Source organism: Sparus aurata, chromosome 12 (assembly GCF_900880675.1).
Source record: "Sparus aurata chromosome 12, fSpaAur1.1, whole genome shotgun sequence".
NCBI classification, from domain to species: Eukaryota; Metazoa; Chordata; class Actinopteri; order Spariformes; family Sparidae; genus Sparus; species Sparus aurata.
Window position 1 is genome coordinate 5522297 of NC_044198.1, and position 16407 is coordinate 5538703.

The window sequence follows — 16407 nt, forward strand, 5'->3', positions numbered from 1 at the left end:
AGCCTGGAAACACATTTTTTTGTATTAATTGAGTGTTATTTAAAGAGTCATAAATTGGGTCACTCTGCTCACATTAGGACCTGTGGGATATCCAAGAAAAAGTGGCTCAAGAAATCCTCCACCGAATCCAGAATTTTGGCAGAAGAGCAGCATTTTTTAAAAAGCTGAGCAGTATGCTGAAAATATGATCCAACACAATTTAAACTTGTTAAAACGTTGCTAGTTTAATATCTCTACAACTGTGCACTGCAAGACAGCACATTGAGTACTATTTTATGACAGCCTATCATTTGCATGATATTTTGGGTAATTTAGTCATTTCCAGGACTAGAAGGCGGCATTATACACTCAGGTGCTAAGATCACCCATCTGAAGATTAAGCAATCCAATACACCCGTCAAGTGAGAAATGCTACCGTTGTGAAGGTCTAAATATTCAGTTTTTATGTTGGAAAATGTTTTGTTTTATCTCCCTGTATTAATAAATAGGTTAACAAAAGATGTCACTCAGTTTGGGGGGTTGCTGTGTTGTATTGTGCTATACTATGGCCTCCAAAATGACCACAAAATAAAATCACCACCTCTTTAAATCATTCAGTCTGATGTGTTGAGGTTCACTGCAAAAATGTATTTTTGTGCTAGAATTCTATTCCATTTCTACTTTTGAGCTGAAATCAAGTGGAAAAACCCCGAGACAAGAAGGCCGGAAAGAACAGATAAAAAAAAAAAAAAAAGGGTGTCATACTTCACCCACTGTACAACTGAAGGTTGAGAGCTGCTTCACTTTTTCCAGGGGGTTCGACTGTATTCTCACCCAGATGTTCACTCACCAACAGCCTTGCATACTCCGGTGGTTGGATCCATCTGGTAGCCGTTGTGGCATTCGCACTTGTACCCTCCCTTCAGGTTGATGCAGATCTGACTGCAGATGCCTGGGTTCAGACACTCATTGATGTCTGCACACAGCGAGAGGAGGGGGGTGAGGAAGAGAAAACAGAGGGGATACAGCTGGTATCTGACATGTTTAATTAATCAAGTCGGCTGAATACTTCAATCGGGGTAATCAGATGATGCACACGACTTGGCTACAAAAACTACTGATATCTAGGCTAGACCAAAGGTCTTTGAATGAAATTATACGTAGCTCTTTTGAATACAATCACTTTTCTGAAACATTCCCTTGATTCCGACTGCACAATGATGTGAGCACAAAATGAAAATTAAACTTGACTATAATTGCTGTTGATGTTTTGCCAGAATGCTCTTTAGCAACAGCTGCTCATCAGAATTAAATGTAAATATACAAATGTTTTCAGGAGTTTAGTGGTTATTTTACACCAGGGAGCAGATTAAGCGCCTCTGTGCAACCAGTGGGGTTCATTCCAGATTGGATTATACACATTTCCCAATATCCGTAGCACTGTTTGAGGCCAAGATTGGCTCAATAACAAGACTGTGTCGAATCAGTGCCTCCTGAACGCAGACAAAAAATTACAACACATCCAATCACATTACACAGTGAGCCCTTCAGAGGCCAGAAGTATACAATGAGAACATGTACAAGCCGTAAGTGAAATGGCTCCAGGTCACGCCAGCATACACGTCTGACCCAGTCTATTGCATTAGAGATTTCCAAGAAAGACAAATAAAACATTTTTAGCATGACAGTCTCTCCAGTCTGGATGCTTTCTTTTCAAACCAAGAAAAAAAACATCCCAAGGATGTTCTTGATTTTGGTTTCATTTGACTGCTGTGATGTGTGACAGTTCTGTCTCATCCATTGACAACTTCTAAAATTGAGGTTTGCTACTGCCGAGAGACAAAAGCACGTCAGTGAACAAAAATGAGCAATGGTTGATTTTTCTGGACTCACATTTACTTACACCAACCTGGGTTCACTAAAAATCAGTTATTTTCAAACTGATAAACAACAGGAAACATCGCAAAAAAATAAAAGCAAAGACACAACTGGGCTGAACATTGTTTCAATCAATTACCAGTTACCAGAGTCGGAGATATGTTATATGTATCTGAGTAAACTGGGAAGTACGACTGACATAAAATACATTTTTCACTGTCTGTTGCCAAGTGAAGATTCTGGGCGTTTATCGACAAGGATTATGAGAAAAGGAGTTCAATACTTCATAGATCATGGGTCCACTTAGTTCCTACTTACTGAGACACAACCAGACCTCCAACTACATCTCAATTAGAACACATCAGGCATCATTATAAGAGGAGCAGAATGTTTTTCTTTTTAGCAAATGTAAAGGAAAAATGACATGGTAGAGCATCATCATCATAGGGCATCTTATTTTCAGATATCCTTTTGAGGTGAAAATGTTTAGCTCCGAATTTGATGTCTGGGAAATGGCTCCAACCATTAGGTAATGTTAAAATGTATTTAAAGTCTGTGTCAAGCAAATTCAGCCATTTTCTTCTAAACACATTAAATGGGTCATAAATGCATTTCCTGAAAACACGTAAAAAGCCATTCAACCATTTAGAATATAATTGTGGAGCTAGGCTCACTAACTGTTTCAAAATTTCTGTGTTCAGAATTTAATGGGCAGGTCAGAAATCATAGCCGCGTTACTTGCATAAACCCGGCCCTGCTGCGGAAGCGGTATAAATACATTCAGCGCATTAACTTTGCAGCTAGCTAACCAGTCAACCAGTCAGCTAACCAGTCATGTCGCTTGTGCATCTTTCCTGGATGCCACAGTGTGTCTTTAGCTTAAGTTTCCTAAGGACGACAATGTAAGGAAACAGTGGATCGATTTTTTCAAGAGGAGCTACTGTGGAGAGTTCCACAATCACCACCAATCACGGCCACCGGCATTATGTGCCCGCCACCGGCTTGCATCCTCCCGGCCCGCCGACAGTGCCGACAGCAGGTGCCACCATCACGGCCACCGGCATTATGTACCCGCCACCGACCCTCTCCGTCCGGCCGACAACAGGTGCTTTCATCTCCGCCACCAGTATTACGTGCCCGCCAGAGAGTGTAAGTGTGTGCTTATGTTATAAATATTGTACATTTGGGCAATTAAATGCATTTTGCTGAAGGTGCAAATCGTGAAAGTGATTTTACATCGTGCATCCTGTCATGCCCATGTAATGTTAGCCAATGTTAGTGCATTTAATCATGACATGATTTGGCCTCATTCCCTGAGTGGAGTCCATCTGACAGCACAATGATTATCTACAGGTAATATAGCTATGACAAGGAATTATATGTAGACTGGGGTTTTACGTTTGTGTGTAATGTAAAACATAGACTGTGAGGAACGAGGCTGAGCACTATCAGCGTCTGACTCAGAGTCAGTTTCTGGCTCTGATGGCTCTAACAGGTCGGGCTGGGTCCGTCCGATGATGCTGCTAGCTTCCATTGTTACTGTAGGTTATGTCCTTGTACAGTACACGGAGGCGGCTCCCCTCCCGCACGTGGGCGTGGTTCCAGCATCTCTATCTGACACGCCCCCGTTTCACAGCAGAGAGAAGTGCTTGATTTTCCATGATATTGAGACCTAATTTTATATACTTAACAATTTTTTTAATCTTTCAAATTTGGTTCAGTGGTCAATGAAACGTGTTTCTGTGGCTTGACAAACTCATAACACAAATGTATTGCTGCTTTACACGGACTTTAAGATCGCTACCTTTAACAACAAAATCTAGAAAAAAGTGTTTTGAAAAACCAAATCAAAAACCTCGGCAGTGCAGTGTGGGTCTAATGTAAAGGTCCCCTACCTCCACAGGTCTTGTGGTCTATGAGCTGAAGTCCAGGTGTGCAGTCACACTCGAAGCCAATCACCATGTCTTTGCAGATGTGAGAGCAGCCGCCATTGTTCAGGAGACACTCATTAAGATCTGAAGCACAAAGAAAAACAGGGCTGTGATGTAGAAATAATATCTAACATGACAGTTATAATGCAAGCAGGACACAACAACTGTACCACTGTAAATAATTCTGCTACACTCATGATCAGTAAAAATGCAGCATCTGGTCAATCAGTTAAAAGGCTGTTGACAGGTGAAACCAATCCTGGTCATAGGATTTCAAAGCCACCGCACAAAGACTGATGCACATTTACTGTTGCATTTGTGAGTTAAGGTGGCAAAAGTAACCAAGATGGATCCAACATGATTATTTAGATTCACATTTCACTTGATTAACTTTCACAAGGTCACAGGAGGGCTTCTTCTATGTATTGGAAAAAGGTGCAAAAGACACCATTCTTCTTTGAACTGGACGCTAAAAACTTCAACTCGCCATGTAATTTGATAAAAACAGAAACAAAAGAAGTTCTGCTCTCTTAATTCAACAGCAGGCAGAGCACTAATACATGAAACCAGATTATTTAGCTCATCGCCCACTGTGCACACTTGACAATAAATAGGATGATCAGGTTTTTGGAGTTCTACGATCCCTTAAATTGATCATATACATTTCATAACAGTTGTAGAACAATTCAGACTCAGATATTTAGTATTTAGATTGTAAAAAGCATAATAACTTTTGGAAGAGTTCTTTGGTCCATGAAAGAGAATTATTAAGAAGCACAAGTCGTTCTCTCGCAGTGAACTGCAGACACATTAAAGCTGCATACAGTGTGACTTGTGTAAAAAATCCACATATTATCAGCCTAAATCAATGTGCAACAGAGAGGAGAGTCATTTTCCTGCTCAGAGGATAAGACATCTAAACCTACTGAAAAGCAATTTGTTCGTGAACAATGACTGAGTGACCTTTCCTGAGAATCTAAAATTGTTGGATCTTCTTTTTCTTTCTTCGCTATAGTTTAGTTTGGTGTAAAGCATCACTGTACAGAATCAGCATTCTGGGAACTCAAGTTCAAAATATCCCTAATTTGCAGATTACTATAGACAAACAAAATGTGGGTCAATCACAGCTCAGCTACAAGATTATTCATATTTACACAGATTATACTGCAAATAGTCACACAGAATGAATATACAAAAAATACACATGATTAATCCTCATATGTTCTGCCACTCAGAGGGAGTGTCAATATTCTTGTAATCCTCTGTTTAAAGAACAGATGCAGATGACATTTCAAAGTTTTCCTATGAAGGCGCTCAGCTCTTCATCTCTTCAGTTATTGCCTCATTTACATCGTTATTTATGTAAGCGGCAGTGAAATATCCTAATTAATTAACTGTAGTCAGAAAATCAATATCAATCGGCCTGTCAGGCACAATGAGACTAAACCTGGCAACCTCTCTGTGACTGCAAGACTGCAGGCAGCTGTGCGCGCACACACACAGGCACACACACACCTTAAGACTGCCATTTACCACAAAATAGTTCCACCACATTCACTGTAGCATGTCTAACTAATATAGTACAGTAGTTTTAATTTAAAATAATTTTGCACTTGAATTGCAGCTACAGCTCAAAGATATTGGTGAAAAGTTTGAACGGATTAACTCCTCATTGACATGTGAGTGTGATCTTATTTCAGCATTAAGTAAAGTTGAATAGAGAATTTAATGTTTTTCTTTCACTTACTGCATTCCTTGATGGGTTCGTCGCTCCAGTCAGGACAGTCTCGGGCCTTGTTGCACACTTTGCTCATCTCGATACACTCCCCGCTGCGACACTTGAACTTTTCTGGCCCATTACACTGAGTCACTGTGAAAAGATTAAAGGATACTACATGTCAAGAGCAGTCAATGCTTACACACAACATTCTTTAACATTTACTAAGCTTTTTTTGAAAATCTAAATGAAAAGCCACCTATGTTTCATATCAGAATGGCACTTTTCCTTTACAGAGCCGGGCTAGCTGTTTACCCCTGCATCCAGTCTTAACGCTAAACTAAGCTAATCACCTCCCAGATTCAAAGATGTGAAAGTTATAAATGGTCTTGCATTTTTTTGGCACTTTTCCAGTCTACTGACCTCTCCAAGCGCTTTACAATACATGCCACATTCACCCATTCATACACTGATGGCGAAGGCTGCCATGCAAGGCGCCAACTGCTCATCAGGAGCAATTTGGGGTTCAGTATCTTGCTCAAGGACACTTCGACATGCAGCTGGGGGGAGCCAACCTTCCGATAGACGACCTGCTCTACCTACTGAGCCACAGCCGCCCCAAGTTATATCCACCTTGTCATCTGACTCAAAGAAATTTGCTTCTTGCAAATAACTTTTTCAAAATGTCCTACAGGCTTGATTCTGTGACAAAAAGTTACTGTAACTAAGAAAAACACTTCCAAACCTTTTCAGAAAGGTTTAATACAACAGTTAAAGGTTTATCTGATCCCTTAGTTTGGCTTAAAAACTGAAGTCACTCAAAAGAGAAGCTGAATCTTCAACATCTGAATGACAATCTGCCAAATATAACACTTCATCAAGTCTGTTTTCTAAGCCATTCTTAATGCTTCTGAAGCAGAAGCACATGTGACCAAGATAACTGGAGGTTTTTTTTCGGGTTCTCTTTGGCACATTTATCTTCTACATGCGCACACTGAAATAAAATGGAAATCCTGAAGTAGATTGTGACAGCATTAGATTGTTGTTTGTAAAAATGCATTAAGAACATTTGTATGCCCACAGCATCTACACTGAAAACACACACACATTCGTGCAGCTTCTAAACCTCAGGACAGCCTGAGGTAGAGTGTAAAAATAGAAGATACACAAAAGACAAAAAAATGAGAAAAATAATTCTTCTACATCTGATTATGCCCTCAGGATAATTAAAGAAAGTCATTTGTAAAGCTGTATACACACAGAGCACATACTGTTTTTGCAGTTGACTTCGTCTGATCCGTCTGTGCAGTCTCTGAGGCCGTTACACTGTCTGCTGCCCAGGATACAGTTTCCATCATCACATTTGAACTGATCCGGTCCACAGGTACGTACAGCTGCCACGAACAAACACACACATGTAAGTCATTCTTGTAGTGTATATGTAATCCGTTTGTGTTTTGGACTGTTGGTCAGAAGTAAACAAATTGAAGTCATAACCCTAATACTACTCAGTGAATGGATTAGTTGAGAAATTACTGGACAAGTGGATAAACCTAGATAGTTTGCCAAGTAACTGAGGTCAAATTACTGAATGAGTACAACACATAATGGATGTGATTCTGCTCAAGGTGTGTGTTATTTTTTCTTCTTTTTTCTTCTTTTTTTTTTTTTCATATCAACTGCAGATCTTCAGCTGAAATGATTCCAAAGTTAACATACAGTATCAGACTGAAACACTTGAATGACTTTTTCTTTACGGACTATTCTGGATTTTTCCAAGTTTCATCTGATTTATGACAAATTATCTACACATGATGATACTGGAAACTCATGTGGATAATGCTGTAGCTAAACTAAACTAAACTATTAATCCATTCTACATATCTTGATTCCAGGCCCACATCACATCTAAAACTCCTGAACTCGTATCCCTCACTCAGTCATTTCATTAAGCCATCTTGGCAAACTAATTTATTACCCTTAAATAGGATAATACACATGCTGACACAATCCTATAGAACATGGTTTAAACTCAAATGGTGTGCTGTGGTAACAGATAACATGGATTTGGTATTGATCTTAAAATAATTGATTTTTAAATGTTTCTGACAGCTGGTTGTACATACGACAGTTGGCTTCATCGCTGCCATCCTTGCAGTCGGGGTCTCCATCACACCTCCACTTTTTGTGAATACACTCTCCTGAGCGGCACTGCATCTCACTGGATGAACACTTGGCTGGTGGCGTTGGGTGACGGCCACAACGAGTTGGAGACTCATCTGATTGGTCCTGCAGGGGACAGAGATCAGATGTTTCAGCGAGAGGGGGATAAATCAGACCTCGCCAGAAAACTACAATAAGATTTCCTGTTTTTAAATGGAGAAATGATGCTGCTTGAAAAGATCATGTAAATAAAAATGCTAGTTTTGGTCCACTGTGTTTGAGCAAACATTCAGTTGTGAAAGCTTTTCCATTTGCTGTTCCCTTGCTGGCATAAACACTCGCTCTCTTGAAACCATCTCCTGCCAGGGAGCCTGCAATTTAACTTGAGACCTAAAAAGACCAGTTGGAATGAAAAACAACACTTTGAAACTCAGAAAGCGAGCCATGTTTTGATCTGGTTTAAAAAACATTTATAAAAACTTAAACATAGTAATAGTAGGGCTCATTATTTTGAGTTTTTTATTTTTCACACAAGTCTGAATAACATATCCCCTGTAAAACCAGACTTCTCATTGTTAGTCTTGGGTCATTCCATGCAAACCAACCCCAAATCCTTTTTCCAGTTCACGTCATGGACTTTCTCAAAATAAAATTGATGTTGAAACTTTTATCAAATTCATGTGACCTTGTAAATTCCTACAGCTGTACTCCAAATATTTAAGTAAGTACATAAGTTTGGTCCTTTGGGCTAAATTTCAGCATTTTTGTGATTCTTTGAATGCGTTTTCTAAACTTCACTATTTAGAGTACAGCTATAAGATTTTATATGGTGTTATGACTTTAACAGTTCCAACATGAATTTCAAGAAAATCCATGATGTAAACTGGGAAAAGTTAAAAGCAGTATGCATCTTGTATTTTGGTCATTTATTTTGACATGAATTTTTCTTCCAGAAAAGTTGACAGGCCTGGTGGCATATCGCAGGATTGCAGCAGAGTTTCTTTTTTTTTAATGGGGGCTTCCTATCCATGAGTTGTATGTATTCCAGACAAGTGTGCCAACTGTAGCTGTAGTTTTCCTTATTTTACTTATCTCACGATTTGAAACTATCTCAACACTTATATCTCAACTCAAAAATGATCCTGGATTCAATGAATAATAAAAATAAAAAAGGGGTCAGTCTTTCCATTCTTTATGCTCCAGTACACTGTGCTAAACTCAGCCCATAGTCCACAAAAAAAAACAGTACAAAACATCACTGACAGATGAGATAAATTGTCTGCAGCCTTTTTTCCATAAAATGATAATTACTTGAGAGCAAAGACAATATTCTCTTGCCCGTTTGCCTTCGCTTATTTTCATACTCTCAGAGTGCTCTGTCTGGTTTTAAACTCATGTCTCCAGCAGTGAAGAGCAGCCTCTCTGCTGCACAGTCAGCTCCAGGAACAGGAGCAGTGTTTTTGAAATGAAAGACTAAGCACTGACTTATGTTTACCACTTTAATATATTGGTTTAAATTCAAAAAGTTCAGCAGTATTTGTTGGTCAGCCATTCTCATCTGCAACTGCTCGAGTCCACGGCTTCACTATGTGTGATAAACACAACACACCTCTTGTTTATCTTGCAATGGTAAATGCCAATTATTGAGTCACTAAACAAGAACAAGCTTGCAACAGCCTTTTTGAGGATAAATTACAAGTGCTGTAGATTATTGCAGCACATTTGCGCAAGGGCAAATTTACCTGAAATGTCCGATACTAAGGCCCTGCAAATGGTCAATTTAACACTGGCAGGCCGCCTGACTCCTTAACTGGTAGAAACCCTGTTAAGTTGCAGATGCATACAACCTCCTCACATTTGCCATCACCTCTTTAGCATACAGAAAAGCTAACAAACCGGCATGCGCGCAAGGATAACAATAGGTAAGTCTGTCAACAAGTTGACGAGGAAGTGGATCGACAGTGTTGTGCTGCAGTGTGTAATTAGGTAAAGCACCAACAACTTTCCAGGCAACTGCTTTTTGTTTGCCTTTGGTCGTTTCCAAGAGCTGGAGATTATTTAATTTTCCTGAAGACTGTTTCCCAAATGTTTACAAGAAAGGTGTCGAGTTCAATCTTATGGCAAACTGACACAATAGACTCAAGTATGAGAACATCCAAGATGACGCATATCTAAATTTTCTTCAAGACAAAGGACTTTAAAACTATTGAAATATCTAATATTTTGGCTACAAAGGCTTTGCTCAGATATCAACCATAAGAGTCTCCAAACAAAGACACACCATCACCTACCCGTGTTGTTGAATTGACAGGTGATCTGGGGGACGACTGTGCAGAATTGACATGGCAGAGAGCTTTTAGGACTCAGATCTCACAGATGATTGACACTTTAATTATAACTTAAACTGGGCAATCAGACAGAATGGGATCAAGAGGAGCAGCAGGAAGTGTTTCTCACACTTTCATCATCTTAGAAAGTCACTGACTCATGTGGGAGCAGATTAATGGAGTGTGAGAATGTGTGTGTGAAGCTCCATAACTGTTAACACTGACGCAGGACTGGCTGGGTGTGAGAGAGGGAATAACAATGACCTTCCCATTAAAGGGAGCACTTTAAATATTTGAGGGTGTGAGTGTTTGCATCAGTTTTTTTCATTTTCCTGTGAGGCCGTCACAGTGATAACCACACAGCCAATTAACAGGTATGCAGCAAATCGCAGACTCAGTGGAACTTGTGCTGTCGTGTGTGAAAAACGTGTTAGGAGTGTCAAAGTCAGTGTGTGTACGTGAGATTGTGTGTACGTGTACGAGGCAGGTCAATAACCACAGGGTGTTGTGAAAATTGAACTTGCAGAACCAGTGTGTGTGCCTGTCTGTGTGTGTGCCCTGGGGAGATCATACTCTGCAGTTTATTATAGTGAGGCAGCATCTACTTAGAAATGAGAAGGTGTGTGCTCGTGTGGTTGTGTGTGCTTTTGAGTGGGAAAAAACCCAACCACAAAGGTATCATGAAACTTCCTTATTCCTACAGAACATGTTTATAAAAGATGTTTATGAAGACTTTAGCCTCAGTTTTATCATTTGGTTTTGTATGTCATAATCTATAGCTTTGACATTGTAAATCAATGGAGTAGGAGTAATATTTATAATGTATATGTTGCAACAAAATTCTTCCCCCCCTCTTTAAACTAAACTTTCAGCAAAACTATCCATAGCCCTTTTTTGTTTGGTTCTGCTGGGTTATTTGCATCTACTTCAAATAAGTACTAGCAATGTTAAAAATTTACAAATCACATAGACAAAGACAATAAAAGACACAATTATGCTGGTTAATATAACGGCACCACATTGCTAGTAGGGCTGTAGCGATACACTAATCTCACGATACGATATACGATATACGATATAGGTAGATATAGAATTACTTTAATGATTCCAGACTGGGAAATTATTTAACAGTATATTCAGCTCACGATATGATATATATATCACGATATTCAGCCAACGATACGATTCGATACACTTACATCATTTTCTGAAAGATTTTAAAAAGGGACAGTGTGATATATCGTAGTATCGATATTTTGGCACACCCCTAATTGCTAGGACTGGATTTGGTTTAAATTAGTTCCTCAAAGGCTCAAATGTTGATTGTGAGATTTTATTTCAGAAATTCCCTGTTTGTGCAATTTCAATACATGCATATGTAAATGTGGACTCCCAAAAGAATGTTGCCAGTCTGCACTGATCACTGGGCAGGTTTACTGACGAGAACATCCTGAAAAGCCCCTTTTTTTTTTTTTTTTTTTTTTTTAGAGGAGAGGAGCAATACTTTGGACTGCAGCCTTCTACATAAAATATATGGTATACCAGGGGCCTTCAACATTTTTCAGGCCAAGCAGTTAGCATCCTAGTTTGCTGTTATGCACATGTACAATTAGATTAGCTGGTTCACATAATTGAATCATGGGTAATATTGCGTAAATTAAATGTTTTGTTTTTTCATAAAATGTATGTTTGCTATTGATATGCTGGATCCATGTTAATGTCAGACACATTTTTGAAAGAATAAAAACATTGAAAATATTACCAAACAGGCCCACCTGTAGCAACTCTGAGGACCACCTGTGGGTCACAGACCACCGGTTGAAGACCCAGGTAGTACCTTAAATCAGTTGACTCGACACTCATCGCGTCCACATCCTCTTGCCATTTTAGTGTAATCCGGACTTTCAACCATCTAATCAAACCTTGCCAAATTCCTGTTTTTGCCAATCTCAGATGGTGCAACAATGTAATTATCCTTTATTTTTGTCTACAAGTTTTAATCCTGCTTTTAAGAGTTTGTGTATATTTCATAAAGTGTGACAGTGTATTAGTGTGTGTGTATGTGTGTATTTTTTACATTTTCTATTGTGTTAATGCGCTTCTGTCTTACCTGGCAGTCGACATCATCGTCGCACACCCAGCTGGCTGGGATGCATGAGGTGTTCCCGCATTGGAACTCACTGGGACCACAGGAGGACGGAGCGCACTCCACCTCATCAGAGCCATCGCCACAGTCATCCTCGCTGTTGCACACAAAGTTCCGAGAGATGCAGCGGCCACTGGCACATGTGAACTCGTTTGGAGCACAGGTGATGTTACCTGGGGTCAGTTAGGAGAAGAGAGCAAGATGATGCAAAGCACACTGTCCACATCCTTTTTGCAGCATGAACATAGCTTTATTGCTACACTGCACAGGTTATTGTAATTTTCTCAATAAAACATGACTCCTGTGCCGCAGAAGGCATTGGGAGTCTTACATGACAGAGGGATGACAGAATGTGTGAGGCTGGTCGTAACATTTGATTTCCATGAGTCTGTGGTGAGGTTATGGTCTCTGAAAGTGTGCATCACTGCAGTATGATATCCTGCGACAGAGTTCAAGGACAACAGGGGCGCGGATTTAATGTAAGCAAACAAGACAATCACTAAATGTCTTCTTTTAAGCAGGACGTTTCTCTGATTAGCATCTTAGCAGCCAGAGAGGACGAAACTAATATAATCTGCTGTTATAGTGTAGGTTCAAAAATACATAGTGATGGACATAACACCTACAGCACTGGTATCAGCTGATAAACTCTTGAAGCCAAACTTTTCTTCAGTTCAACCCTAGAATACATTGCTGGGGACAGGGACACCTGGACTACCTTGCTTAGCCTGCTGCCAATGTGACTCAGCCCCAGATAAGTGTCAGGAAAATGGACGGAGGATATAGGAAATTTACCAATATGCTTCAGGCTGTGTGTTCTGTCAGATCCAATTATTTTAGTTTATATTTTGTCTAGAAAGAGCTTCATGCTCTTTGCAAAAGTCTGTTAGTTTGTTTTTGCTGCACAGCTCCACAGGATAAACAGCTGCAGGATGAGAAGTAATTGATGCACAGCAACTGTCTCATGGATGTGTGTAAGACATCAGCTGTTACACATAATTAGTAGTTCTTGGATCACTTCAGAAGAACAATCAGTGTACTTCTTAAGGCTGTAACAGTCTTGTGTATTCCACAAAAACTGAAAAACCCCCTGCACAATATGAATCAGGCAGAAGGGCATAAGAGCACAGCTGCAAGGAGGCGGATAATCTAAAAGAATCAGGTGCAACAGTCAAGTTAGGCTGCTGCAACAACTTGGTGTCTACATTCAAATTCAGAGGCATCTCAAGAAGTCTGCATTTTGGGAGCAAAGACACCATCATATTCTCCAATGCAAGACAGAATTAAGTGCCAAGACAGAATTCACCTCATTTGTAAGACAGAATGTTGGCATCCCTCTCCATGGTGCCAACAGGCAAGTCAGTGGTTTAAAGATGCTTTAAATCAATTCTTGTAAACACAAGGCCACAAAGTATCTTGTGAGACATATGTTTTTGTGCTAATCAATCGATGGCAAATACATGACATCTTTAGATAAAGGGAAAAAAACACAGCAGGATGTAAATAATGGGAGGCAGGATAACCTCCATTAGCAGTTTTTGACAGCAACTTTGACATATTCATCACGGGGAATTTCATGCAAATCAAAGTTGGAGGGATAAGAACCGTAAGTGACACAACCTTTAATGTTAATATGACAAAAAAATATTACTTATGAGTCTTTGCCATTTTGTCACTTGACCAAAACTGCTTGGCAGTAAACAGAGAATTTAGTGACTGCACCAAAAAGTGCATTAAGCAGAGCCCAACCAATAGGTTTAAAGATCAGCCATACTTTAGAATTATAATGCAGGAAAGAAAGCTTGACATAATTACAGAGTTTACTGGTGTCATTTTATACATGAATTTTAAAATATCCTGCCCATCAAAATGTTTAATGTAATAACTACATTTGAGGGATCCTTGGAGAATGTGTATATATTTATATAATCAGCAGATATATTGATATCTGAATTTTCTACTTTCCAATACCAGCATCAACATTGAGGCCAAAAATCAAGTTTCAGTTCAGCTCTGGCATTAAGGTTTGTATTGACTTGTGAAGTTGGACCATCAGAGGCAATGGCAAAGGTTCAGCCTGGCCTCTGAAAAACACACCTACATTCCATGGACGATTAAGTAAGAGTTGCTGCCAGCAGTTCACATAGTTCTTTCAGCCAAAAGAAATTAAATATTCCATAATCACTTCCTGTGCTATACTACAAAAAAATTATATACACTACTCACAATAAGTTAGGGATATTGTGAGAGACTCAGTGGATTTCATACATACGGTGTTTGTTTCACTTCAGAGAGTTTGGGATAGGGAGGCAATTGTATTGTGGTTATGGACACACCTCATTTTGTGTTTTCCACGTAATGGTCTCACTGTGTACAGTGTGCCTTACATATTGGGGCCAATACCAAAAAACTAAAAGACAACCCTTTTCAATGTGGCATCAATTTCAACATTCTGTGGGTATAAAAAGCTGGTATTGTCAGTAAGTCATTCCAAGTTCATCATTCAAACAGCCATGAACACACGACGTCACTTAACGGACGAGCAGTGCCACCTGGCCATAGCGCGCCTTCGGGTCGGTGGCAGGCAGTCAGATGTTGCTCGTGAACTTGGTGTGTCTCAAAGTGTCATCAGCAGACTTGCATCAAGACACAGAACTACTGGCAGAGTTCATGACAGACCCAGGAGTGGAGCCCCACGAGTGACAGACCGCAACGATGACCAGTACCTAAGGACCTACGCACTCAGACATCGTTGTGCAACTGCCACACAGCTGCAGGCCCAGTTACGAGATGTGAGGGGTACTAGGGTTTCCAGACAAACCATTCGAAACCGGCTCCACCGCTTTGGCTTGAATGCCAGACGACCGTTGCAGGTGACTCCACTGACACCAAGACACCGCTGTGAACGTTTGCAGTGGGCACAAGACCATGTGACCTGGACAATGCAGCAGTGGTCTACCGTCCAGTTCACTGATGAGTGTCGGGTCACCTTGCACAGAAATGATGGTCGTCAGCGTTGCTGGAGAAGGCGAGGTGAGCGATACGCCGAGGTCAACATGGTCCCCAGGGTTCCCTTTGGTGTAGGAGGTGCAACAGTCTGGGCAGGCATCACCAGTCAGCGCAAAACAGATTTGGTTATTGTAGATGGCTCAGTCACTGCACGTTCTTACCTCAGAGACATCATAGAACCCATCATCATCCCCCAATTCCGCCAGCACACCCCCAACTTTCTGTTCATGGATGATAATGCTCCACCACATCGTGCCAGAATTGTCACAGCTCGACTTCAGGAAGTCGGAGTGCCTCATATGGTATGGCCAGCAATGTCCCCTGACCTGAACCCAATAGAGCACGTCTGGGACCAGCTGAAGCAGAGACTGGATGATCGTACCCCACCCCCACGTGACCTGGCAGAACTGCGTGTAGCACTTGTGGAGGAGTGGAACGCATTGCCTCAGAACAACATCATGAGGCTAGTGATGAGCATGAGGCATCGCTGTCAAGCTGTCATTGCGGCAAATGGTGGAAACACCCGCTACTGACATTGTCAATTTTTGTTATTTGGGGCTATCCTAATTTTTGGGGTAATAAATATTAAACTAATGAAAATGGTGTTTCTTCTCATTCATTATTAGTAATATCAAAAGGGAACTTTCATTACATTTTCATTTCATTAAAATTCAGACCAAATAGGAAAAGCACTCATGTAAATAACAATGTGCCTAACTTATTGTGAGTTGTGAGTAGTGTATGTTTAAGTATAAATCCACAAATTAACTACAGGGGTTTATAAAAGTAAAACTGTAACTGAAAATCATGTGGGCAACCATCTCTGCATGTTAAAGTGGGTTTTTTCCACCTACCACAGTTGACCTCGTCTTCTCCGTTGTCACAGTCCTTCTCTCCGTCACATTTCCAGAAGATGGGTATGCACTGTGTGGAGCCCGCTCCGCAGCTAAACTCGTTCACACGACACGTCCGCATGTCTGCATGGACAACACAAAAATACACCGTCACTGTACTGTTATATTTGCCTTCTTTTTTTCTATTTATACAGTTTTTTAAATCCATTTGTGTAGCTTTGCATTTTGAGAAAACTAACCTGTCACTGTTGCTTTGAGCAAAAGAAAATGCACTTCAGGCACAAGTGATACAGAATTATGGAATGATTTATTAGAGAAGACCGGAGCAGAGTGGACTTTATGTTGAAGCCAAAGAGCTGGCAAAAAATAAATAATTGCCCATAACATTTTCTGGTCCATGCTG

The 16407-nt window shown here is 40.3% G+C and overlaps 1 protein-coding gene across 2 annotated transcripts in view; it reads right to left on the reverse strand.

Moving 5' to 3' along the window:
• The window catches only part of vldlr (very low density lipoprotein receptor), a 61907-nt gene that overhangs the window by 21000 nt on the left and 24500 nt on the right, over nucleotides 1–16407 (reverse strand). For both annotated transcript variants that reach the window (XM_030435913.1, XM_030435914.1), the window contains exons 4-10: nucleotides 16005–16127; nucleotides 12106–12314; nucleotides 7632–7794; nucleotides 6777–6899; nucleotides 5536–5658; nucleotides 3753–3872; nucleotides 830–955 (exon numbers count right to left, since the gene is read on the reverse strand). In XM_030435913.1, coding sequence (XP_030291773.1) covers nucleotides 830–955; nucleotides 3753–3872; nucleotides 5536–5658; nucleotides 6777–6899; nucleotides 7632–7794; nucleotides 12106–12314; nucleotides 16005–16127 — 987 coding nt within the window. The remainder of the gene's footprint in view (nucleotides 1–829; nucleotides 956–3752; nucleotides 3873–5535; nucleotides 5659–6776; nucleotides 6900–7631; nucleotides 7795–12105; nucleotides 12315–16004; nucleotides 16128–16407) is intronic.